Source organism: Chaetodon trifascialis, chromosome 16 (genome assembly GCF_039877785.1).
Source record: "Chaetodon trifascialis isolate fChaTrf1 chromosome 16, fChaTrf1.hap1, whole genome shotgun sequence".
Taxonomy (NCBI): Eukaryota; Metazoa; Chordata; class Actinopteri; order Chaetodontiformes; family Chaetodontidae; genus Chaetodon; species Chaetodon trifascialis.
This window is the reverse complement of record NC_092071.1, coordinates 15,133,407-15,161,249: the sequence shown is the minus strand read 5'-3', so window position 1 is coordinate 15,161,249 and position 27,843 is coordinate 15,133,407. Positions and strand designations below refer to the sequence as shown.

At 42.9% G+C, this 27,843-nt stretch overlaps 1 protein-coding gene across 3 annotated transcripts; it reads right to left on the bottom strand.

The window, feature by feature from the left end:
- Positions 1–27,759, bottom strand: phldb1a (pleckstrin homology-like domain, family B, member 1a). Of its 3 annotated transcripts, XM_070983580.1 has the most exons (24): positions 27,357–27,759; positions 25,305–25,403; positions 24,637–24,760; positions 23,466–23,636; positions 21,744–21,860; positions 19,311–20,374; positions 14,571–14,807; positions 14,303–14,434; positions 14,010–14,147; positions 13,325–13,453; positions 12,248–12,403; positions 12,042–12,152; positions 11,844–11,933; positions 11,098–11,220; positions 10,777–10,935; positions 10,465–10,605; positions 9,285–9,392; positions 9,119–9,197; positions 8,710–8,854; positions 8,314–8,404; positions 6,974–7,120; positions 5,817–6,036; positions 1,608–1,693; positions 1–1,028 (listed from the first exon to the last, which is right to left on the bottom strand). In XM_070983580.1, exons 1-24 carry the CDS (start codon positions 27,357–27,359, stop codon positions 888–890), a joined length of 4,011 nt encoding a protein of 1,336 aa, XP_070839681.1. In that variant the 5' UTR covers positions 27,360–27,759; the 3' UTR covers positions 1–887. The 3 variants fall into 3 exon arrangements, with proteins under 3 accessions (XP_070839681.1, XP_070839682.1, XP_070839683.1); XM_070983581.1 differs by lacking the exon at positions 13,325–13,453; XM_070983582.1 differs by lacking the exons at positions 10,777–10,935; positions 11,098–11,220.
- Positions 27,760–27,843: the final 84 nt, after the last annotated feature.

Here is a 27,843-nt window from a genome sequence, read left to right as displayed (position 1 = left end):
ATATATATATATATTTATTTCTTAGATGTACATGGTAGTTTTACAGTATTATTATAGGCCTATAATTTAGGATTTTTTAAAATGCTAATAGAATGTTGTCTCTGACATATTCATGTGAAATACTAACATGTAAATGCTCTGTTATTTGCTTGAATGAAAAGCCCTTGGAACAATATATATATAGTCACTGAACAGCCATATTAACATTTATATTGTAGAAATCTGACAAAACATTACATAAAGTATTTGGCACCAAGTAATGTTTCACTGAATAAGTAACATGTGACTCTTTTCAAATATTTACCACTAAAATTTGTTGACTTTTTTTAAGCGTTCTCAAATGTTAAGAGATTATTTAGTCATCTGAGAAACGTTAATAAACTCGAGGGAAAAAGTAGAAATGTATCAAAAAGGGGGAAAGAAGGCATCAGTTAGAGTGATAACACTGCATGCGCACGTCAGCTTCACAGGTGAGAACAGCCTGAGCTTATATGAAGTAAGAGTTCCCCCTGAACCCTCAAAAAGTCTATTGTAATTATTAACATTTTGGTAACAGAATGTGATTGAACTAACTGAGAGCTCCCTTCATAGATCCATTGGCTCGAATTATTTTCCTTCTCACAGCGGCTGACAGATACATACACCTGGTGAATTCTTTCAGATGCACCTGTGTCATTGCTAAGCCCTCCTCTGATCGAAGGCATGAGGCTTCTTATGAGAGCCCCAGACGATTCATCTCTTCAAACGTCCACCAGTTTCACACACCATCAGGCCGTGTGTCGTCCAGCTCAGCTCCAGCTCCGGCAAGGAGCAGCCAGGTTGGCTTGCAGGTATCTGGGTGCTCGCTCAGTCCCCGTCTTCCTCCAGATCCGTCTCCCAGTGGTCCCTCAGCTCATGAACTGCGTGTAGCCCTCGGCACCTGTTACTATGACATCCATCCAGATCCTCATGGCCTCCGGGGACGGGGCCACCATGTAGTAGAGGCGGTCGTGGGTTTTCACACAGAAGGTCAGAGACGGGTTGGGGCTCTGGAGGATCACAGGGAGAAGGGGAGATTTTTTAGACCAGAGGCTGCACCTGTTGCGTCTTTATCCTTAGAGACATTTGTCAAAACACCAGACTATAACGATGTTTAAAACAAGAGGAAGAAGAAGACGAAAAAATAATTTAATCCAGTCTAATATGGATCTTTCCATGCCTCAAAAAATAGCTTTTTGGCAACGCCAACACTCAATTCGGCAGTGGGACATTTTAATTCTAGAGTTTAACTGATGATCACAAACGTCAGAACTTTTCACAATATTTTCACACTTCAAATAACTTGTGGGACTGTAGAAATGCTGCTTTATTCCAAAATTAGTTTCATTTCAAAACAAAATTACACCTGCTTTAAAAATACATTTATTATGAGGAATTGTTGGAGTGAGAGTAAGTTCAAGATCCTTACCAACAGAATAAATGATGTTTTTAGTACAGGAGCAGCATTTCATATTTTGAAATAGTGAGTATATTTTTTCCACTGTGAATAAGTGCTATTAATTAACATTACACCCATCTGCTTTTACATTTATTGATATTGCAAGAAATGAAAGAAGAGCGTCGCTTACCTTGGTGGCACTGCGCAGGTGATCGTAATAAACCTCTTCAATCGCCTGAAAGTAAATGAGCCCTTTCAGCTTGGTCTCATGCTTGTCTGAGAGGAGAAAAAGAAAAAAATAAAACATATTAAGATACATTACATTATGTCTAGTACTGATGCAAGACCTCTGTCAGCCCAAGCAGTAGACAGTACAATCAGCCAGCAATGTGAGGGAAACCTTTCATGTTTGTTTTCGGTCAAATAATGATAGACAGGCTTTTTTTAAAAAAAAACAAATACTTCTTGTTATTCTTGGACTTGAGGTCACATCTGTAGAGACGCACAGAACATTTGATCATTTTGCAATATTCTGTCTCTAAACGTGGCTATTTTCAATGACATTAAAATGTCAATATGACTAAGATGAAACAGCTAAATAAAAAGCACATTTCTTCGTGCCCCTAACATATCTGTTTAGAAATAAATGTTTCAGAGAAAGACTCAGCAGTAGCGCACAGAAAAGGAAAGCTGACGGTATCCTACAGTACACCTGTAAGTCTCTGCAAGAATCCAGATGGAAAAAGGATCATGGGATGTAAAAGTTGTACAGTCGGGAACTTATCCAAAATAGTACTGATTTTAAGAACAAACTGCACAGACACAATCTAACTTTTTTGCAGGAGGTCTGCTAATTTTTCAAATAAAACCATCAAAGTCTCATTTTAATGAAAATGTGTGATTCACCATATATTTTTTTAAAATGTCCTGCTAGAGCCAAACACTTCTACTTTTGGACAAATGTTCCTCTGCCTCTTCTATTGAAGGTGGCTTGAATGAAAACAACTCAATAAGCCTAAAACCGCCTGTTGATCGGAGCGGTTCAGTGGTGAATAGGAGACATATGTGAACGGATGGGGATTGTTTGTTGTAGATTAATTAGAATAAAGAGCAATATTGTCACAATATCACAATTATTATGTGTCTTAATCTTGTGAGTTTGCACAGAAGATCAAACCCTGCCATGAAAGCCGTTTGTGGAGTGAGTAAATGAGAGGAGCGCCGACTTAAATCGAGGCACAAAAACAAGGAGAAAGGTGTGAACTCTTTTTTTTCCCAGCGACACACAACCCATGAATAGGTATGAGGAGCACTGTATTAGAGTAAAAGTTAATTAAAAGTGCGAGTCTATTTCAAGCTATGCCTGAAGTCTTTACCATCCTATTAATTTGACTTGTTTTCCTCAGTCTCAGTACTTTCTGGATTGTCTCTGTGGTTTTTTAGCCTCTCCCCTGCCGGCGAGGTTCACTTCTTGAGATCTTTTGGAAATCTCTTTTTCTCTTTTTTCTATCAGATTTGATCTTTCAGTTGAACATTTCCCTTCAAGCAGGTCAGACCTTCTGTCCGGTCCTTTGGACGGCTCTTCTCTATTCAGAGCATTTCTTTAAGCATTTTAAAGTCACTCCAGACTGAAGCGTTTGCTGTTAAGTTTCAGGGAAACCTGCGGATGAAGCTCACTGGACTGATGGGTTTCTCTAGTTTGGGGCTAAAATAAAGTCATTTAAGTGTGAAGGGGACTTTTCTCACGTCTAAGATCAACTGTCTTCAAATAAAACCGGTTTAAAGAGTTTCTGGGGTCCACTCATGTTCAAATAAACACTGGTCTTTTTGTCTATTCCGTGCACACTGGAGGGCTATGAAACAAACATCCAGCAACAATTAAAGGCAATCTTTTGAAACACGTCTGACACTTTCTCTTGCTTTGCCTTTTCCATAAGTCAAATCTGCTTAGTAATGAGATAAATGTTTTTGAAATGTGAGTTTCGTTTTATTAGTCACGAACAAGCCAGGAGCTAGCCTCCTCCCCAAGAAAAACACATCTAGAGAAAGTATTGCATCTTATTTCATCACCATCATCACCATCATCTTCGTCAGGAGTAAGGGGGTGAAAAGGCTAGGCAAGTGAGTGGAGAGAGAGAGGGGAGCAAAGAGAACAGGGGCGACAGTAATAAAAACATCCTCGGATTCTATTTTGAACTTGATTGTAAAATAACGGCTCAAAAACACACGCTCGTGAATTATTCAGAAAACTAACTGTTCCCGTTTCAAATCCAGGGGACAGTCTGATAGACGTGAATTACAAACGGACTTTGGCGTAAACACACAAGAACAAGGCGGAAAATCCCACTTAGTGCAGCTTTAATTAGTGTTTGGTTCCAGATGAACAAACGCTGGTTGGGACACAAGTCGGGTTTTATTGAAAAACACAGCAAAGAGAGCGAAGTGTACATTCTTCAGAAGAGCCTCAGCACTGCTGTCGGGTGAACTGAATAAATCAGGTCCGGGCCCGGTGCACGGGAACGTCCCTCCGCAAAGTTTGGAGTTTATGAATGCTGTGTGTGAGTGGATTCATGTGTGAGCAAATCGGTTTAATCGCTTTAATCTGAAGCTTGAGTTGGACAAGTCAAGCAGAACTTGGACAGAGTAGGAGCCTTTATAGTGAATCCAAAAAAGTTAATATAAGCTATTAGTGCTTCAGCCTGTGAAGTCCGGCTGGTGCAGAAGACATTGAGTAGATTTACAGGCTTGCTCTGAGGCCTCAAAGGCATGAGGGGAGGTTTTTTGTTTGTTTGTTTTTTGCAATTTTGCAGATTTTGAAATGGACTTTGAGAGAAAATCTCAACATGTTACACAACAGCATTTTTTTTGAAAAGCAAGATTTGGTATTTGGGCCTCCAAACAAAGCTGAGCCCACAGGGCGCTGCTCTAAAACAACAACAACAACAACAACAACAACAACAACAACAACAACAACAACAACAACAACAAACAACTACTAAAAAAACATCTGGTATAATTCATTAACTGTAACGCCACATGTGCAGTGCATCGCCTCACTTGTCCATTTAAATGTTTCTATTTTGGACGCACCAAAGGATGGCTGAAAGACAGGGTGTGGAATCGCTGCTTCATCTGGGTTTGAATGGGAAAATTGATTTTGAACAATCTTTCTAAACACAACCATAACCTTTCTTAACTGCTCATACTGACAGGACTGCATCACTCTGAGTGATGTGATTCATGCACTCCTTTCTTTTTTAATTTTAGGAATGTAGTGTTTTGGGAAATTCAGTTCTTTCTTTGTGTACTGTGGATAGATGTGGGGCTTTGTTTCCTGTGTGTCCTTTTTTGGAAACAGAGGCTGGCCGTGGTTCAGCAGGTGTCTGGGAGCTGACTCCAGCACAGCTGGGACTCATCACAATCAAGCACAGCATAAAGACAGTGGACTGCAGAGGACTCGAGGCCAGATTGATATGCTGCTTAGGGGTGTTGTTGGCTGTTAACTAGTGCTACCTGCGAGTTTAAGTGAATATTTAGTCTTTATTGCGTTCCCCTGCATCGATCTCCAGCTCCACTGTCTCTTCCACCACGTGTCCTCTACACTGTGCTCACACCACCTGAGCTCTGTGCTCCAGCGTATCTCTGAACTGCTCTCCACCTCAGTACCTCGTGCCTCACCTGCTATTCCCAGGACTTCCCAACTACTAGTTTCCTAGTTACCCTAACTTTGTAATGCAATATTGTTTCTTGTGTGTTGTCTACTGAGAGTACCAGGTGTCCATATCTTCATCATCTGCACTGATGAAGATCCTGTGAGGCTGAAACCTGTCTGCATTTTAACCAGTGAAAGTTAATGTAACTCTGCTCCTTGATCTGAACGTTTTCTTTTCTGTGTTCAGTTTTTCATCTTCAAGAGCACTTTAAGGTTCCCTGAACTTGCTACGTGTGAAATTGAGCGAGCTCTTGGCTATTTGCAAATGTGGGACTTGATTTCTCCTCACCAAGGATTCGCCTCAGTGTGTATTTAGTAGCGACACATCAGTAAAATCAAGTAAATTGGATGGTTGAGTTTAAAGAAAACAGTTGGGGCACCAAATCACAGGATAGGTTCACTTTAAAGGTTCTCCAGACCAACTCTGAACTGATGAAGACTGGTTTCCAGTGCTTACTGGAATGAACTGCAACGCAGCTTGAAGTTACAGATTGTTTTCATTTGTGTGTGTGAAGCTGGTTTTGTGTGACTGAATCATCTTGAATACATTGAATTTATCTCCATGTTTCGCAAATGAGATCCTGACACCAGTTAGACTTCCCAAATAAAGAAAGCTCTACTGAGGAATTACCCATAATTACAGAAACAAACCCTCGTATCATAGATGAAATGTGGCTGTATCCTCACCCACGTAATAAGAGAAGTTCCTCTTGAGGCGGTCAAAAACGAACCAGCGTTTCTTCCATGACTTGATTTTGCCACCCATCTTCACCAGGTGGCCCTTGCACATCTTCTCTGTGAGGATGACGAAGGGGCAGGTGTCGATGCTGTGGCCGGACGACTCCACGTGGGCACGCAGGTCAAACTCCTCCTTACGGTTCGGCAGATAGCGCGTCATCGGACGGGCCTGTGAAGAAAGTGTTTGACACCATCTTTTAATGCTTCTCGATTTTAACCGGTGAAAGTTTCAGGTTTCTGCTTTTAAGTCTCAAGTCCTTGGGGGCAGTGGAGACAAGTTACAAACACAACACTCACATAATACGTTGATTTGTCGAAAATTTAAGCAAACATTTGTGCATTTTTAAATGCTAATACAGAGCAACATCAGCAGTCATTTGGAGTCATCAACCTGATGAATTAGACCCCAATATTCACCCGACTTCTAACTCTTTTTTGGTCTCCACAGACTCCTGAGGGAAACATCTCTCGTTAGTTGCTCAGTGCTCCGCTATGTTCTGGGGCCGGTGCTGAGCAGGTAATGTCATAAAAATAACGCTAAAGAGAGCAGTGACATGAAGAGTGCACCAAAACAGTAAAGTTGCAGCAATTAAACCAAAACAACAAGCTAAAACTGAGGGGAACTAATAGAATAATAATGATAATGACCTTTTTCACCTGACATACAGTTGTTTAGTGCATTTTCTGTGTAACAATGGTGTGTTTAGCAGCGTTGAGAACAAAGACAGCTCTGATCTGATAATAAGTGGAGTGTTTGCATCTGTATTTGATGATTTGAAGATTTGTTTGCTCACAGTGCCCATACCACAGATGACTGGTAATTAAATACACTCAGTCAAGATTAAAGCTTTAATTATGTGTGCATTATATTTTTTGTGCACCCCCCGCATCCACTTTTCTCTGTTCTTCCTCTCACACTCTCCGCCCTCCTCTCCATCCTCTCCCCTTTCTCTCCCTTCCCTGACAATCTTTGATCTTCCCATATACCCAGCCTTTCTTTAGTGTCTCGCCTCTCATCCTCTCCCCCAAGTCTCCCGTCCCCTCCTCCCTCCCTCCCCTCCTCTCTCTTCTTCCCGCCACCCGTCTCCTCCCGCTGCTCCACTGACCTGGGAGAAGTGTTTCTCTCTCATCTTCACCTCCTCCTCCACCAGCCTCTGCCTGTGGGTCGTCTCATCCTGAAGCCTCCTCTCGGCCTCCTCTCGCCTCCGCCGCTCCTCCTCTAACATCTGCCGCCGAGCCTGCACCTCCCTCTCCTGGGAGCGTCAGGAGAGGAGACAGAGGAACAGATGGAGAGAAGAGAGGGAAAAAAATAATAGGGGGGAAAGGGAGACGGGGACAATATGTAAATTTTAGGCAAATATTGCAATACAAAGTGAACGACTGTCAGAAGAGGCACATGAGAATACAAGTCCCAATCCAGGGTTTTGTAAAATATATCCCTGAAGTCTGAATATAGAAGAGTAAGCTTTGCTGATGTAAAATGATCCTTTGCAGCTTTCAGATACTTACATACAGGTCTACTTTGTTTCAACATGTAGAAATAATACAAAGGTAAACAAACTACTTACAACTTCATTTCAGCACACCTTTCAGATTGATGTGCTGTGTGTCTTATCTATCTTGTCATAACACAAAAGTTATTGTTCATCAACTTTCAGGGGAAGTTTGGTGATAATATGATCATATCATGTTATTGTTTTACAAAATCTGAGGTCCAAATTAATGAGTTCATGCAAATGCTGGTTAAAAATCTATAAAAATGCATTTTTTTTTCTGATGAAATATAATCTGATCATTTCTGTGATTATTTCCTACATTGTGACATATATTGATATGTTGTATGATTTTATCCATACTGCTCAGCCCTAACTCCAGCAACAACATCTATGTATTCTTATATCTATACATCCTTAGCTGCAGTGTTGTAGTTTCAGTATTTGCCTGAAACCTAAATATTACTTTTGAGAGTGCAGAACCATTGTATTGTCACTACTGAGAACAGCTCAAATATGCTCTCTTAGCACAGCATCCGTTACACCAGAGGTGAGGCAATAACGTCAGGTCTACCAGTAGAAACCACTGCAGCAGCAAGTGATTAATTTTATTATTGTTTAATCTGCCAATTTTCTCTCGAATAAATCATTTTGTTTATGCAATGTTAGAAAATAGTGAATGAAAGCCTTTTATAATATCTCACAGCCCATAAAGATGTGTTCAAATTGCTTGTTTTATTTGGACCAACAGTCTAAAACCTAAAGATATTCAGTTTACTGTCATGTATAACACAGAACTGCAGCACATTTTGGCACATTTGCCAATGGACTAATTGATTCGTTAACTAATTGCTGTGACTCTAGTTGAAACCATAAATGAAGTGACTGGCTACGTGGTGATAACTGGTGTCTTGTCATGTCAGAACTCTGCAGCACTAAAGCTGGGAACTCACTCGGTTCTCAATCAGCCTGGCTTTCTCCTGCTGAGCCTCCTTCAGCATTTTCTCCATCTCCTCTATTCTCTGGGCCTCCAACCCACAGGCACTACAGCACACAGAGGAGAGGAGCGTGTGATGACACGGCTACGACAAGGCTTGGGATGAGAAGAGTAAACAGACATGCCTGGAAACCAAACACTGGGAGCAGTGGGAGATGATGAGCAGCAGTAAACTGAGTCTTTGAACTCCTAACTTCATGAAACACTGAAAACTTGAAGAGGTTGGCATGGCAACAGCCAGGGAGCAGAGATGTTGTCACGGGAACAAAGCGCAGTGACCCTTCTCCTGGGAGACGGGGCAGACTTGAGTGTTCCCATGGAAACAGAGCCGCCTCATTTCCCAGTCTCTCACCTTTCTGGGGTACAGGCGGAGTTGCCGGTGGAGACGCTGGTCTCCATGCTGTCTGAGCTCTCCAGGCTCAGGGTGTCGTACGCTTGGCTGCCACTCGGTGGCGACTGATGGTGCAGGATGGAGTGATGGACTGTGGGAGACAGATCTGTGAAGGCAGACACGGGGCAGAGACAGCTGTCATGGATCTACAGTGCCCTCTACTGAAAAAGCCAAGTCATTGTCAGTAGATGATTATAATCTGATCAGAGTTGACACACACTGTTCCCCAAGACTCTACAGAGAAAGAAGCCACATCCTTAATAAATGACCATGCTCTCTTCTGCAGACTCCGACCTGTCCAAAAGTTATGAGTGGATGCCAGCTGAAACCCTCCACTGACGGATGAGATGGGACTGACGGACTCAAGTACCTTTGTTGTGCAGAGCCTGCTGCCTCCTGGAGTCCATGTCCAAAGGGTTGGACATCTCTCTCAGCACTAACTGTAACCCCTGTGAAGCACATAGATAGCATCACACATTTAACCACTGATAAGATTAGTTGTTTACACTTTACATGTGTTAAGTTGATACGCTCACCCTGGTGGATGCATTTGTCTCGAAAGCGGCACCACTGGAGTGTGGCAGGGCTGCAGCCACACATGATGCTGCCTGTCCAACCTCGCCATCGGATTTGGACTTCAGTAGCTGAGAGAAATAAGACAGATCAGTTCATCATTTTTCACATTTGAGGAGGAAGTGGATATGCTTCCTCTCAGCTTCTACATTGTTTTCTTAATATGGAAGATTCTTTCAAAAGACTTAAACTGATTGAAACTTACCTTTTAACTTTCATTTCTATTTTTTCAAGCACTGTACTTAGGTGCAATCTTGATTTTTGCTACTTTATACTTTTTACTCTACTAAACTGATTTGATAAATTTAGTTGCTTTGCAGACTCAGACTAATGATATGAAATGCAGTCAGCAAATAAATGATTATGTATTATCATAGGATAAGGAAATAAATGACTTAATTGATTCAGTGACTGAATTTAGGCCCACCTTTACCAGCTCCAACAAACAAATGAACATTATTCCAAAATGTGCCATTCTGCATATTGTGAAATTTACTGGTTCTTTAAGTATATTTTCATGCTAATACTGGACAGAGATTTACATACTGAGATACTGCTGCTTTTACGTGAATAAAAGAGTACTTTTTCCTCTTCTGCATCTGAGCTTCATAAATCAGAATTCTGAAAAGGAGCCCATCTAAACAAATGAACTGGATTACAGTGTCCTTGACATCTCAAAAAGAATAAACTATATTTCTGTTATCTATGACATTTAGTTTTTCTGGATGTCATGGAAGCCTTGTATCTCAGCACTGATGAGCCTCGTGTTTTTTGCATCTAAGTAAGTTGCAAGGTCAAATACCCAACTGGAGATTAGACTAACATCAGCATTTCTAAATGAGAAATGGTAGCAAAGTTCCTTATTAAGTCTCTTACATCTGCCTTATTACAAATGTTTGGCAGCAGGAAAAATTTCAGACTACATTGTCCTGTTTTGTCCACTAGAGGGCCTCCTAGTCATAAGAATAAGGATGGTTGAGTGACTGGTGAGACAGTCATCTAGATTCAGTGGTTCTAGATGGTGTGATGGCAATGCACCAGGCCTGCTGTTAGCTCCCTTTATCAAAACACTGAATTGAACACACTGAAAGCTAACAACCAGGAGAGGATAAAGCAGTGAGTGAGAAAGAGTGGAGAATTTACCTGGCCCTGTCTGCGTGTGGAAAAAGACTTTGCAGGCAGTGGTGGAGGACATGACTGAGGCTCTCCAGCAGCCATGATGTCCTGGTACCAGCGCTCAAGGTTAATAGGACACATTGCGTTCCTGCTCAGCTCAGGCTGGCTCTGAGGTGATGGAAAGCATCCAGCCAAAGGAGATGTGGGGGCAGTAAAGCATCAGTGACAGAACATCAAGCAGATACAGGGAAGATAAACATTCTCGTAGCAATATCAAGCTGTGGTAGCTGCTTTAGATGGCGGTGTCATCAGTTACCAAAATGGGAAAGAATAACAAACCTGTGCAGAGAGAAAGGAGGAAGGACCACATGCAGTTGAGTGGCATGAGAAGGAGGATTCAGAGGAGGCAAGTTGGAATGATGGAACAGAGGAGGAAGAGGAGGGATCAACTCTGTGCATCCCAAAGATGTGGCTTAACTGACTGACTGTGATGTACTCCTTCACACAGAAAACCAGCCCACACACACACACACACACAGAAACAAGACACACACATATGTTTACAGAACAGGGAGAGAGAGAAGAATGTGGAAAAGAGCGTTAAGTAGATGTCAGAGAAACATGTGGGAGAGTATGGCAGAGAGCAGGCAGGGTGTGTACCTCACAGGGCAGAGCGGGAGCTACAGTGAGGGAGAGGCAGTGGAGAGCAGCAGGAGAAGAGGAGCGAGGCTGCGCAGAAGCATTTCCATACATCTTATAGACATCAGAGAGCCTGAGGTACTCCTGCATTGACAGCCAAAACACAGGGATAAGGAGGCTGAAGAGACTAAGAAAAGTCATGCAAGGATGCACAAAGCAAACATGTGGGCATTACACTCACAGCTTAGTTTATTCTTTCCAGGTCATCATTTAGCATCATCTATCTTATTAACAATTCTCCTCAAATCGTTCTAGTATAAATATACACTGCAAATACAAATACAGATAAAGGCATAAACTTGACTGACCGACATACACGCTGCAAGCTGTTGTTGCTGTTGTTTGTCAGTATTTGCTAACACACCATCATGCCTGTTTTTATCTATCGGAGGAACTGCAGCACAGGCTTCGTTAGGTTTCGTCACAAAGAAGATTTTGCTGAGATTTACCTCTTGTAGTCTAACAGGATAGAGTTCAGGGGAGGGGATGTGAGAGGAGGAGAAGGAAGCAGAGGAGGGACAGGGGCTATGAGGAGGACCGTCCACATAAACAAGGTCAGGCTCGCTGATGTGAAGAAGCTCCTGTTTGAGAAGTTCAACTAAGTTAAAAGAAATCCACTTGGAAAGAAAGGGGTTGTGTTTTTTTTTTTTTTTGCAATACTTCTCCTCCCGTTGTGATAACATGTCTGCTCATGTGTTCCTGCTCACCTCTTTCATGCTGCTGTTGGCCTTTGGGAAGTTTCTCCCTCCTGTCAAGGTGTGGTACCTCCTCTCTAGGGCACACAACCTGTCCTGCTCCTAAAGGGCACAACCAGATTGGACACAGTTGTACAAAGAGCATGCCATGGATCACTATTATGAAATAAATACAAGCCTCCTGTAGAGGCACTTATGTGACAGGCTAACCTTGTGTAACAGCTGCAGAGTCAGTGTCCTGTCTTTAGCCATCCTCTCACAGTCTCGAGCTGCCTGTAACCCCAGCTGCTTCACCTGAGCCTCCAGAGCACCCATCTTATCCTGCCAACGTGTCCAGTTTCTAGATGTCACACTCACATATAATCTCACTATAAACACGCACACATACATATTTTCTGCAGTGCACGTGTCCTCACCTTCCTGTGGGCCACGCTGGAGTGATAGTCGGCTCGCTCTTGGAGAAGCTGCAAGCTCTGAGTGTCCTTCTTCTCCTCCAGACTGCTCTCCTCCTCCAGCTGGCAGAACTCCAGCTCCTCAAACTGCTTGGTCCCAACTTCCAGAGCTTCAGCTTTCTGTCCAAACATGGACATACATGCAGGTTATTCACACTGTTTGAACTCGAGCAAACAGAGGTATTAAAGGATAAAGTTGGCATTATTCTATATTTTTCATATTATTAAAAAATCCCACGAAAAACCAAAACCAACAGTGACTGACTATCTTATTCCTGCACAGGTGAAAAAAGTTCCCAACAAATATATGTTTACTCAGCAACATTTCCCAAAAGCCAGTGTTGAGTTTAGAAAGTTCTTCAGACTTTTTAAAAAATGAAACCACACTACTGCAGCACGATCGACGTCTTTAGTAGCAACTGATAGTTCCACAGACAGGCTGGAGAGGTCGGAAAGTACTCAGAGATGTATGCACTCATTTTTGATTTTGGCGTTTTCATGGAATTCGTTAACAATAAGAAAAACAGACAAAAACAATACCCTTATCCTTTAATGTCTGCAATGAATAACGAAAATGCCGTACCATCAAATCTACCAGTGCTCTGCCTATAAACATTAAGTGTGTGCGTGTGACTTGAATCATTCATGGTAAAAGGCATGCAAACTTTTAGAGCAAAGCTGTTAATGACATTATCAATCATTACTTGTTGCATCTGATGTTTCAAGCATCCAGAGTGAGGGAACAGCAGAGATTAAGCAGCAGTTTAAAAAATTGCTGCTGGTGCAGCAGAAGCGTTGCTCACCGCTTAGTCACACTTACAAATAGCACTGATATGATAAACCTTACATGTTTAGATAATGAAGGGCGACAGCAGAAAAACAGGAAATGCACAGTCTGCAGATCAATGAGTAGCTCCGAGTGCTTCAAAACAGAGTCAGTGTTACGTCTGCGGCCGTTTCTGTGCAGATCATACAGAACTGTGGTATTTGGTATATTATAACTCACTGTTGCCAGCCAGTGGGCTGCGTGAGAACACTGACCCTGCTGAGCTGCTCCTGTAACTGTTCCCTTAGAGACAAGGGGCACTTATCAAACTGCCTCTTCAGCTCATTGTACTCATTCCTCTGCTTTTCCAGGACCTTCCGCTCAGTCGACACATTAGCCCTCCCCTAAAAACACATAGAAACACACACGCACAATTGGGTCCGCATTCATGCACATACACACACACACACACCCACAAACAGAAACACACACACACCACCCCAGGGAGAAACAAAAAAAATCACAGACAACTCAAATCATGCAGGCAAGTTTTAAAGCTACCAGGCCGAGGCAGTTAAAATGTTAGAGGATTGAAGCTGAGGTTAGGTTGGCAGGAGAGTTATGGGTTGCTTCACACATCTGGGAGAAAAATCAAAAGGTGTATAGCATATCTGAAGATCTGAATCAACATTTTAGTGTTGGTCACATCCAGCTAAAAGTTGCCTTTGTAAACACAAGGACTGATGGACATCTCAGAGAGAAGACAGTTCGTGCTTGGGTTTTAGGACAGAAGTAGGCAGTGCAAGTCAGTTGAGGGTCTATAGATACTGCTTATCCAGACTGCACATTCGAGAAGGAGTTTTTATTCAGACACAGGAGCATGTCCAACATTCACGTGCAGTGGCTTTGAGCAAACTGACAGTATTTTCTGCATCACATTGTTCTGTGCTGGCTGCCCACCTTGTCCTTCTCTTTCTGAGTGGCCTTGTCCAGCTGGTTGAGTTTGAGCTGCAGCTGAGAGATGATTTCAGTTTCAGCCTCCACCTGCTCCTGCTCTGCCTGCCTCTCTGCCTGCAGCAGGGCCTGCTCCATCTCCACCTAGAGACAAATATGGAGTCAGAATCCTGCAGACCAACAAGTGCTGTCAAGCTAAATAAATACTGGAGGGTGAAACAGAGAGAGCATGCAAGTTTAAGTGCTGTCAACAGTGTGTCTGCTAGTGTGTGTTTGTGTGTGTGAGAGTGTGTGTGGACCTCTTGTTTGGTCTCTTGTAGCTGCTGCTCGAGTTCGCTGACTCTGTGCTTCAAGTCATCAACCCTGGCCAAGATCCTGTTCCTCTCCTCCTCCAGGTGGATCTGCTCCTGACCGGCTAACAGCTCCTCACACTGAGGGCAGATTTATATATATATGTATAAATATTCTAATAAGATTCCAAAGTAGAGGGAATCACAAATACCACAAAACCTAATCTAGCACTTCTTTATCCCCACGCTCGCATGCCTGCATGAATGTGTGGATTACCTCTTGATGTGTGCTCTCCGTGCTGCTGGACTCCTCTCTCTGGGCCTCCTCATCGTTCTCTCTCCCCCTCTGGGGTCTGTCTACTCCCTGAAGGGACACCCCCCCTCCTGTGTTGGAGCAGGTTCCCGTGGTGCCCCCCAGTAGCCCGCTCCTCACCACCTCAGCCAGCTCCACAGCACTGTCCTCGTGATTATACTCTGCACACAGATTGAGGATGGTCTCCAGCCTCTGTCGCTCCTATAGGAGGGATGTGAGACATAAGCACATCGTCCTACATTATAGATCGCATGGCAGATCAGATTCAAGTGTCCTTGTGTGACATTGTCCCATTTAGGCAGCTGTCCCTCAGCTTCTGGCACGGGACAACTGTAACCTGATAGCAGGAGGGCCAAAGCTGGTGTAGTTTGGGTCTCAGTAGGGGGGTTCATAGTAAAACCTGTCAGAGCTACAGTTGTTTATGAAGACAGAATCTGTTGTAACTGTAAGAGTGAGTTGTGGTTTCTCGGATTACACCTCCCCAGCTGTCATCTGATTTTTTGCTTTCTGATCAGAGAGGCTTTCAGTGTTGCTCTATTTCAGATTCTTCTTTAATTTTCCTTCTTTGTGTTATGTATTTGTGTGAGATGCCACATGGTTGTAGTTTGTGGCCGGCCTGCTGTGTCTCATCACTCCAAACAATGGGACGCTTGCTTTAATCTACCAAAATAACATGCAATAATTAGAAACCTGGCAAGACTAGAAACAATTGTGCCTGATGTGCTTCTTGTTACAGTATTGTTGCTTCCACAACCACCAGCCCACTTTTGTCTGGCATTTAAATTATTCAGGCTGTTCCCACACTGAGTCTGTCATGAGCATTGACTTTAACTACAAGATTTATACCTTGGACAGTTGTTTATGATGTTTAGTGCATTTCATGATGAAAATCAGGAGAGCATTATGTGAAACCATATTTAACTGATCTTAACAGAGCTTTAAACTGGCAGGTTCAGTAAAACATGGACATAATGATTGAAAAGATAAATTAACCCAATAACAGGTTATAGCAGTTTAAAGCAAAAGTTCACAATTTTAAGAACTCATTTATTTTCTTTCTTGTTGGCAGTTAGATGAGAGGGTCCACAAAAACTGGAAGCAGAGGGAACCTACTAGTCTGGCTCTGTCCAAAGGTAACAAAATCTGCTTACCAGCACATCTAAAGCTCACTAATTTACACATTATATCATGTTATGGTATGTTATATCAGGTGGATTTTGTAAAAGTTATGAGACTGGCATTGACCTTCTCATCTAATTGTTTGCAAGAAAGTGAATAAGTGTATTTCCTACAATTCTGAACTTTTGCTTTGAACTAGTAAATGCAGGTCATCTGGAGAAGCAAAACAGTGTAACACTGGAATAATCTCATCTATCCTTTTATTACTGAAATACTGCAGTTTAATTGCAATTACAATGTTTTTTGCTTCATGTATCACTATAGAAATCCTCTAAATTAACCAGAACCCCTTCAAAAATAGAAATATTTGGACTCTGCTTCAAACCAGCAGTTTGGCCTTTTCCTGGTGGAATTGATGCTAAAATTAATTTTTCTATTAAATCTCTTCCTCCCTTGCTATGCCCTTTACGTTTGCCAAGAGATAAAGTGCAGCATGGGCTTTTAAATTGCAGAAATATCCATGTATGTAGGTTGGGTTCAGTAAAGTGAGATTTAAAAAAAAAAGAAAGAAAAAAACTCTGCATAGCTGTGCCAACTGTGCCAAGAGAGCAGTGTGCCAAATGTAGAGCATTCATTTCAGTGCAGGATATCCTGCCTTTGTCTTTCTCATATACGTCTACAGTTTACCACTTTCGGGAGCTTCTGTCAAGACTGCAGTACTAACGAGTCAAGAACCTCAGGGACCCTAACATAGGTCACCACATGTCACCCAGTTTGTCATTAAATGTATGTTATGTGAGGAATATGCACCATTTAAGCACAACTGCAACAGGCATAACAGGAAGTTTAGAGGTGCTGTGATATGACGCTAGAAGAAGAGTTCTGCAATTTAGGAAACACGTTTATTCACTATCTCGCTAGACCTGAGATGAGGATGTGGTGGTTTGGGAAATTCACTTCTCTTCTTGTGTACTGTGGATAGATGTGGGGCTTTGTTTCCTGTGTGTCCTTTTTTGGAAACAGAGGCTGGGCGTGGTTCAGCAGGCGGCTGGGAGCTGACTCCAGCACAGCTGGGACTCATCACAATCAAGCACAGCATAAAGACAGTGGACTGCAGAGGACTCTGGGCCAGTTTGTTTCTGCTGTTTAGTGGTGTTGTTGGCTGTTTATCAGAGCTACCTGTGAATTTAAGTGAGTTTTTAGTTTTTGTTTTTCTTGAGTGAATTACCAGAGCTTGATCTCCTGTGTCTTTTTCCTTTTTGCACGGTGAGTTCTCCTGCACCAATCTCTAGTTTCTCTTGCGCCTCTAGTTTTACCTGTGCCTCCAGCCCCACGTGCCCTCTATGCAACTACTCACACCACCTGAGCTCTGCGCTCCAGCGTATCCCTGAACTGCTCTCCACCTCAGTGCCTCGTGCTTCACCTGCTGGTCTCAGGACTTCCCAGCTACTAGTTTCCTGCATACCTGGAGTCTCCACTCATTATACATTGAAATAAATTCATATTTTACCCTTGCTCCCTCTCCCTGCTAGTGAGTCCAAATCCTGCCCAAACGTAACAGAAGTTAACATCAGCGCCAGATCCTCTAATGCCCATGAATGAATACAGCAGTATCTCATTTGTGCAGTGCCTCATAAGTCCTGAAAGGTGATACGTTTTTATCTTGTTCTCATGTCAGTGTCTTGTGAGATCAACATGTGCATAGTAAAGGCCTGAATGGCCTATGCTTTTAAGACCATGGGAGTAAGTTGCATCTGTAGCTTTTATGAGCTTGGCCATTGACTGTTTAATGTGTCATCAAGGAACTTTTTCACATAGTGATCATGTGTCTGTGCTCTGTGTATGGACATATCTTACTGGATTATTATCATTATTCCGATCAGTCCAACTCAGATGCATGACTGTAACTCTCTTATTTGTTACTAGAAACCTTTTGGTTCCTGAAATAGTCTGTGGGCATGGATTGCTGGAAATTACCCCAACCCCTTCTCCCCCTACCATCCCTTCAGCTGTCATAGGCAGGCAGGGGTGGGGGCCAAAGAATGGTATTGGGGGCTGGTGGGCGTGGACTGAGGATGGCTAACAAGTATGCAGTCAGTGATCTATGGTGTGGGCACAATAAGAAAGAGCCTTCGGTCCAGCAGGGGCAGCTTTGAAAGTAAAAGCCACTCACCCGTTTGATAAATACAGTGTTGAGCAATAACCAGCCGCGCCCTCCACTCTGGACCTTAAGACCTGTGGAAGAATGTTGACCCCGTGTTTCTCGGGCCACATGGCTTGACGATGCCAGTAATGCTCCGGGGAGATGAGCTCGAGGCTGTGTGCCAGGAGATTTAGACAAGATATCTCAATGCAGACATGGTGTCTGCCATGCCCACAGTGTCAGCGCCTTCTCCACTCAACTGTATACATGTCCTTTAAAATCATAGGGTTTGTTTGTCCTCATCACTTGTTCTGTGTTTTTTTTAATGCAGTACGGTGAAGCCAAAAGATACCTTTTGGCATTGTCTTCCGAACTAACTGAGAAGCTACTTACTCAAATAACTTAAGCTTAAAGAAACACTTAAATGTGCATTAATCAATTAGATTAAATGAATAGAGAAAGGAAGAGAATTTGGAAAATACTTATATTTACTTTGTTTCAGAGAGTTTAATATCACTGTGATATCTTAAATATGATGCTACAGCCAGAGGACGGTTATGTTAGCTTAGCATGAAGACTTAAGCTGGGTGAAACAGCTGGCCTGGCCCTGTCCAAAGATAAAACAAATTTGCCTACCAGCACCTCTAGAATTTGTTTAATCTGTGCAAAAATTACATAATTTACACTTAAATCTGAAACTAGAGGAGACAATTGGCCTAGTGTGACCAAGTTAAAAACACCATACATTCTATGGCATGCATTATCTTAGCATAAAGGCTTAAAAATACAAACCAACAAAAGCTTAAATATAAACTTGTAATTTTTACAGTTAAAAGTTAAAGTTTTAAAGTTAATTAGTGAGTTTTCTAGGTACCAGGAGGCAGTTTTTTGTTTTATTTGCAGATAAAACTAGGTTTGCTTTGTCCCCTGTGTTCCACCATCAAGCGGTGGTCGAGCATGATCGTATTTAGCAGTGTAAATTTAGAGATATTTTTCCAGAGGTTGGTGGAGATCAAAGCACAGCTAAAAATAGAGTAAACATTGGACTTGTACTTGTCAGGTCACCAGAAACACGACTCTAAATGAAGCCTGATGTTGCTCTGTGTTGGTAGGATGTTTAAAAAGATGCTTTTTACAAACAGTTTGTACACTCAGATACAGCTGTGGCTCTACACCTGACAGTTTGTTTTGATGTTTTGTGCCAAATTGGCCAAAAATTGCTAATTGCAGATTTAAAGTATATACAAATTCCACGCATACACAGGATATGGACTAAACAAACAGTCATCGTGGACAGCAAATGTTTTCTTTATGACTTCCTGAGCAAAGTTCAAAGTTCACATCAGTGTTCACATTAGGACTGGGACTAGGACTTCCACACTGAAATGATTCTCTCCTCTCATATCTGGTGTGAAGTCATATCTTAAGTGCTGATCACTTACCAGTTTCTCCATTTCCTGCTCACGCAGCCTCTCCTCTCTCTGCCAGCGGTGGTATTCCAGCAACTCGTCCTCGTTGTCACTGATCTCAGAGATGCTGTTTTTGCGTTCCCGGGTGTATGGTTTTATAAGACTCTGTTCCTTGCTGGAAGATCCTGTCACAGTCATGCAGGGGGTCTTTCTTTGGCTATGAGGGCTAGCAAGAGGAGACGAACCGGACAGAGAACCCAGGCCTGACATGATGGCACTGCCTGGGCCGGACCTTAACTGCCTGCCTCCAGGCTCCTTCTCCAGCCCAGAGAGTGATGATGGACTCTGGGCGTACAGTGCCCTCATGGCTTCTGCTTTTGAAGGGGCTATGTGTTTGCGGGGGCCCTGGGGGCTCTCGGGGACAGGTTTAGCAGTGAAGCCCTGCGATCCTGGAGTCCCTCTGTGGGACATGTGAGGGCTGAGAGGAGGAAGTTCTCTTCGGCTGGTGGACCCTGGTGGCTCTGGAGTCCTAAGCTGATCTCTCATTGGACTGGGGGATCTCTTCTGGAGGGTGGACCCTCTAACTCGAGGGCTGGATGGAGCTGTTGGGGAAATTTTGACGGGGGATGGTTTGTGACTCAGGCTGGAGTTTTCTGTGGCCTGTCCTGACCCCCTGCTCGGGGGAGTGAGGCTGGATGTGGCCTCTGCTCTCACATTCCTAAGAAGCTTTGGGCTCTCCTGAGCCCTCTGACTACGACCAGTCCTGCTTGAGGCCACAGAGAGTGAGGTCCTTGGATGAGGGACAGGAGCGTTGCTGGTTTGAGCGGACCTGGCAGGTACTGGAGGGGTTTTGTTGCCGAGGTTCTGGACCAGAAAGCTGCTGCTGTTTTCATAAATGGAGTCCTCTTTCATTGAGCTGTTTCTCCCATTAAGCATGTTTGGTGGAGAGGGCTGTTGAGTAAGCTGTTTAACAGATCCTGATGCTGATGAGACCTTCAGCACTGAAGAGTCCTGGATGTTCTTCGCTGCATTGTTGGTTTTGGAGTTGCCGTTGCTGGAAAGGGACTGATGGCTCCCATTCAGAACACTGTGGGAGTCTGCGAAAGGAGACAGAAACACTTGTGCATGAGCATTCCTGTTGAATGAAGGAAGGAGACACTCAAACAGACAGTTGCAAAAACACATAAACAAACACAGTGGGAGGGATTTGTCCTGTGTCATCATTGCCTTGACATCCACCACACCTCAGGTCAGTGCTGTAGGACAATGGGGGTAAACCATACAAGTAAAAATGCACATACATTGCACACACATTCACACAGCGTCTCTTTAGCTCACTTTAAATAGTGATAAATGTCTTGGGGCCCATGTTCTCCTGTATGAGGGATGTTGTGCTCTTCAGTTGTGTTGTAATCCTACGGGGATCTGGAGCTGCTAAATATAAAAGCCGCAGTCGCGTGCCTCATTCAGAGCTGATGAAATCAGGGCCTGGTCAGGAAAGAGTGGGCCATGCATACTGGGCAGGGTGTGGTGGCTCTTACTGTACTGTTCAGGCACTGACAGCCAAACCAATAAGGTCAGAAGAGAATGGACTCTAAATATCATCGACAGCACACAACCGCAGTCACAGCAGGCAACGGGCCAGAATAATCTAACATCATCTGAATGTAGCCATAAAAAGAAAGATTACAATAATCCTGTGCCACAATGGGGTCACACCTTGAGCAAAAACCACCAATCAAATTTAAATGAACTAGATCACAATGTGGGCCACAGATAATTAGTCCTGAGCAAGCTATTTCTGCATCCAGTCAAGAATAATGACTAATATTTCAGTCAAGGCAAACTGTGCTGGAGATGTAAAAATCAAGAACTGATAAACTCAGAGAAGCACAAAACAAATACAACATCTTTTTTTTCACTTTTGACATGAAAAAGTCAGTTTAATGACAAAAGTCATTCAGTACTGAGTTTTACTTCATAATGTCTGACTGACGCAAGTGTGCACAGTTATCTTTGATCACGTTTACTGCATGTCATCTCAGTAACTATTTGTTAGGATGTAAACACTAAAACATGGATCGTCTACACAACTATCATGTCACAAACATCATGTACGGCTTGATCATAAAATGTCATCCTTCCCAGGGGCGACAGCAACAGATGCACAATCCTTGTTCAGCATTGGCGGGAACTTATGCAACTTCGTGATTTTTAAGGTAGTCGGAATGCAACTGTGACTAAATGTCTATCAGCCCAAAGCATTTGCTCTGCCCAGAATAACTGCTGAGGAAACTGTACAGCCTTCATACACACAGATGTCACTGACACATTTATGCTGTGTCTGTGTAAATATGAACAAAATACAAAAGTATGAACAAAAACTGTGTACTTTTCGCAGCAACTGGATCACAGGAATTGTTCAATCAATGGAGTGTTGTATAGTTATCAAAGCAGGGTCTTTACCAGCAGGATGAGGTCTTGTGGTGCTCGGTCCTCCAGGCAGCATGCTCTTCATCCGCAGGGCCTCTTCTGGATGGTTGAAGCGGAAAAAGGCAGACTGGCCAAAACACAGCATGCACCCTGCCAGGATAGATTATTGCTGATTCAGCATTGGGTGTTTTCATATTTCAGCATTACTAACTCTCAGTCACTTTAACCATTGAACTGATTGTAGTTAAAATGTGACCCAAAATCAGCTCTTCTATGTCTAACTAATGCAATAAGTACTTAATGGCTGCAGTCACTTTGCAGTTTTTACAGGCCACTGTACATGTGCTGTGTGTGTGCAAACAATCTGCAAAGCTGTCTCACTAACAGTATTAAATATTCAAAATAATACAGAGTGTGAGTGTATAGATCAATTTTTCTGTGAGATTTACGTTTTGAATTTAAACCACATTTCAGTGTGATATGTAGTAAAATAAGGACAAAGAAGAGTGAAAGCAAGTAGAAGAGAAAACAAACAGGAATCATGAAGTGTGACGCAGACACAAGATCCTCATATCCACTATTGGTTATTAGTGATGGCAACATATTCATCCTCCTAAACAGCTGAAAGTGCATAGACTGTTGAGCTGACACAAATAAGATGACTTGTTTAACTCACGTTAACCTGTGAGTGAAATCAACTCCTTCTCTTTTCTCTGCATTTCCGATGGATTTCAAGAATGCCTGTATCGTTCTCTGAGACTCACACGCTGAAGTTTTGTTTCCAGTTATGGATAATCCACAGGGAGTTTATTATTTATTTCATCCTCAAAGTCAAAGGTCCATGAGGCTGCAGCACTGTTCCTTATAAATGAAGCAGTTTCCTCTGTTCCTGAGTTGTTTTATTCAGGATTTCATGGCATGTCCTTTGAATGAAGCAAAGCCTGAAGTATTCTTGTTCAGCAGCTGCTGCCCCCACACACTCACACACACACACAAGCTGATCACCCGGCTTCAAATGACATTCTGGTATAGCTGCTGGCTTGGATCCCATGGAGAGGGGACTGATGGGGGCGGGACTGTTATGCCTTTTTTTATGGCAAGTATGCATGTTACTGGAGGGACATGGGACTGTTTTGACTGTTTTCTTCTTGTGAAGCGAGACTCTGTTACAGTTTACTTTGCCTCCAATGTACTTAATACTCAGCAGAACCCAGTTTATGTATGTGGATGTAATGCTGCAATGCATGCAATCATTTTAATAAGCAATCTGACTGTGCATCAGTGTGATTTCACAAGACTAACAGCATGCTAGCAGCTCACAATGGTAATCACAGTGGCAATGCTGACATGCTGACGTTAAGCAGGTGCAGTGTTTACCATGATCACATTTTACACTGCATGCTATCATTTGCTAATTAGAACTAAACACAAAGCACAGCTGAGGCTGATGGGAATGTCATTAGTTTTGCAGGTGTATAATTATAAGCTAAAGTTGTGGGATTTTATTCATTTTTAACCCAATGGTGGTAGTAGATGAAAAGTTAAGGAGTCACCCAAGTTATTCCAAGGGTGGCCAGGTTTTATGAGTGCCATTCCTGCTAGCATGGCAAATATATGCTTTACTGTCCCTCTCAATCACATGTAATCATTTGGCAAAAATCATATTAATTACATAAGTTAACTGATATTAAATGCATTAACAGTTAACACCAACAATCATACTACAGCAGTCATTTAAATGTGTGACAGTGCTACCTTGTGTCAGGCGATAGGGTTTGGAGATGGGGAGGCCATCTACAGAGCACTGGTTCCCACATGGGTACAAGGTGATGCTGCCTGCTTTGTTTTCAATGTAGCAGTGCTGAGCTGCGATGCCATGGCCCTGCAGAGGGATATCTGTCCCCTCACTGCCCAGCGTGGTCCTCCCTGCAAAAACAGGGAAAACATTTTCTCAGCGTCAGTTACAGGACATTCATGTGGACCCGTGAATACTTTTGTGAGGTATTCTTGGGTTGCGGTTCAAAGCCAGGGGTGACGGGTGTCATCTCAGAGGTCAAGGTCACATGGGCGGAGCCACAAACAGGGTCAGCATGTGATTGAATGCTGAACAACAGGTGTCGGCCTCAAGAGATGTGCTCAGCTTGGCAGATAAAAGGCATCTTGTTAGAGGGAATTAATATAATCATCTACAGTACTATTTAATGTTTTGTAATTCGATTATCCGTTATATTTATATTGCTGTCTGGGTGCAAGAAATGTCACCCAACTCAAACACAAATAGTATTTCTTTTCTTTCTGTGGTGCTACTGTCACACCCTCTCTTCCCCTGTGGTGTCTAGGCTCAATGAAAAGCAAACGGTGCAAGAAAATGACAGATCAGGGTGTTACTGCATCTGTGGCACAGTTTGAGAAACAACAACATGGTTAGAAGGTAATGTGTCATCAGTTTTTGTCAATTCATCACTCACGACAAGTTGTGCCTCTTACTTATTAAAGAACAACTGACTGATTTTAAATTATGTGCTTGAGGAAGTGTCTGTATTTGCTGACAATGAAATACAGTAGATTATAGATGCCATAGTCGGCACAGAGATGTCTGGGCTCATACAAACTGTGGTTTATGTTTATGTCAACTTTCCTGATCTTTTTATAGTTACAATCAGTTTAAAAAGTAATGGTGCAGCCTGCTATGACAGGACTGCATATTTAACATGGTGCTAATAACCCAAGTCTTCACCTAAAATTTAATGATTTACATTCTGAGGACTTGCGTTGTTGTCTCCATAAGGAAGACGAGTCATCACAATGTGACTAAACAGATTAATATCTCTACAAATGAGTAATACATGTGCACACACACACACACACACACACACACACACACACACACACACACACACACACACACACACACAGGGGTCTTCACCTTCCAGTAGTGGCAGCAAGGTGATGGCTGTGCTCAAGCGTCCACTGCCCAAACTGACCAGGTGGGGGCGCTCTGCCTGGACTTTCAGGGACTTGCCTGTCTCAATAAGGTCTAAAGGAGTGCTCTGTCAAAAAACAAAATCAAATGGAAAACGTCACGATATGATCCTGATACCATTGAGTTACACATCTGAAAGTCTGAACACTCAGTGAAATCAGTTTTTTAATTTAATTTTAAAAGTAAAAACCACCTGTATGAACTGCAAAGGATAAATATTAAAATGCTCAAATAAGTGGAGAGATGGAGAGGCTAGTTCTGAAAATATCAAGACTAGAACAATTACTACAGCTATATATGAGTAGCTACATTTACTTTACACCATTTTATGATCCTGGAAAATAGCTTCATGTACATTCCAGATGTTTGTTTGCAGGTGGAAGACTGAACATGGTGTGATTTTAATGATTCATTCAACAATAATACAACAATTAGTGTTCATATCAGAGAAACGGTGCATAGAAATTATCTTAATTCCTTTCAAAAATCAGTCACTTAGGTTGTGTAACACTCTGACTCACAGCAGATGGTGATAGCACTGAAGTCAGCTTCACATGATCTAACGTCCAAGCTGTAAATGGTCCCTGACCCTGAAGTAAGACATGACTCACCTGTAAGACCTGGTGCATCTGTCGCCCGTGTTCCACTTTATTCCTGTTCATGCGCTCCATGTCGGCTGGACCGTCAGAATTATCCGACGCATGAAGATCCTGAAGCAACCACGCACATGCAGAGACAGAGAGTAGCAGGGCATGAATGGGAGCGCTGAGAATACTGCTACTACAGTTGTACTACAATGGGAACAGTGCTTTCCTTAGAAACCTTCTGCCCCACTTATAAGCCCATGTGACCAAGCCATTATACTAGGGAATTGTCTCTCCAGAACTAGGGAGACAACACGATCCATCAAGAGAGCTGCCATTGATTTATGCTTCAATCTAAGAGAGATTACTGATTTTTACACATTTGACAACAAGCATTTTATCAACTTCTGAGATGCTGCAGAAGGTGTGAATGAGCTCTGCAGGTGGCTGGCACAACAAGGGTCACATCCCTGCGTCCCCAGACCATGACTCACATACAGATCTTAAAAACACAAACACACACATTCCATGTTTACAGACAGATGCTGCAGATTAGATCCAGCTGTGTGCTCATCGACGCTCACAGGACCAGGACCAGACAGACTTCAAACAATTACTCACAGACACATAAGCAGCACAGATGACTCACCGTATTTTTCTGCGAAAAGCTGGTCTCCACATCTTTCACTATCACCCACATGAGCTGTTTGTCCTGGCAACAATTTGGTATCAGCTCAGTATTCCAAGCAAAACCGAAAATAGACACAACTACCTGTTATCTAATGTGTTTTGTCTAACATCGACAAAACTTAAATCACTGAATGTCATGTTTGACTGTTGAGAGGCTTCTTTCAAAGCAGATCTCTAACGGCTAATTAAGGATATAACCAATGTAAAGTGCCTCAGTAAGGTCCATTGCTTTTTGACATATAGTGTCTGGAACTCTACTGGAGGGATTAAAATCATAAAATATTCCCTCATTTGGTGTTTTTATGGTGTTGGATAAATCTGTCTGTCTGACTGCCCAAAATCTCTCAAAGCTGTTCAACTGGGTTTGACTTTGAGAGCAGAAGCATATCATCATTTTCATCCTGATCAAACCATTAATGGCACCATTTCACCCGTGTTTGTCATTTATGCTGTTATTTCCCTTTGACCACCCACTGCTCTGTACATCAGGAAATGATCATCAGCCCATTCACACACCAACACATGACTGTTGCATCAAAAAGAAACGCTTGAGCTCTTTGTCAATCCATCTTGACATCACTGATCATTTAAAATTCTTGCAAAAATAGGCAAAAACCATCCACAGCTGCTTTACTCCGAGTTTAGCCCAGGCTGAGACAACAGGGCGTTCTATCTGCGTCTGATGTCACTCCAGACGGGGCCACTGGGTGAAACCACACATATCTGACAATCACGTCCAGTGTGTGTGTCAGAGGACCCAGTGACACGGAGAAGAGACCGTCCCCTCTGTTCAACACTGACACTGGACCCCTCACGCCTCTGCTGTCAGCCCACTGGTTGTCAACACTGGGCCTCTTTGAGCCACGCACTCAGACACAGGACAGGAGAGTGGGCAGGGTAATGCGTCTCTGGCTGTCTGACTCACACACACACACACACACACACACACACACACACACACACACACACACACACACACACACGCGCTGCTGCTCCCACAAGCCTCAGTCATTTAACGTACACACCCAGGCCGGAGAATAGTTTTAAAGCTCGCAAATGCAGGGCCTTGCACTGTAACCTGTCATTATGGGGGCAGTTATGCCCTTCAGACTTGCCATGAGCTTCTGAAAATAGACACCACCAGCCGCACAGTCTGGCCTGCTAATTTTAAAGAGAAATGATTTCAGCTGAGAGTGAACACTGACAAAATAGAGGAAGACAGAAAAAAAGTACACTTAAGATGATGCATAAAATAAAATAACACATTTATAAAAGCGTTATTTTGGGAAGGACAGCACAAAAAAAGCAGACGACTGTTTACAAATGCAACAGTTCTGGCAAGCACGGTCAGCAGTTTCCTTACTTCACTGATACACATGCAGCTCTTACCATTTCTCTTCTCTCACAGAGTCCACACCGCAGCTACATCCATGAGTTAGTCTGAAGTTTATCAGTCCATAGAGCAGTGTCCACATTGTTGTTTATGTCTTGCTCCTAGCTTTTTCTCATTCACTCACTGGGCTCTTGTGCTGTTTCCCTCCTCCCAACCCCTTCTCCTCCCCATCCCGGTGCAGAGTTACATCGCAGCAGAGGGGGACCCGGCATCTGCCCTGCCCTGCCCTCCAAAATCTTCTCCTACTTCTGACTTAAGGACATCTTTGTTGACTTCCTTTTTCTTTGCTTGACAAATAAACCCTATGAGTAAAGAACTTCAACCCCAGTTTCAAAAAGTTCAGATCCTCCTCAGAGAGTCCCTGAGATGTACTCACTCCTACAGGGTTTCCATTGAGTGAAAGATCAGATGGACCACACCAGATGATTATAGGAGGCTGCAAACTAAACCCTGCAGTGCTGCGAGTCTCCTCAGAATTGTCTA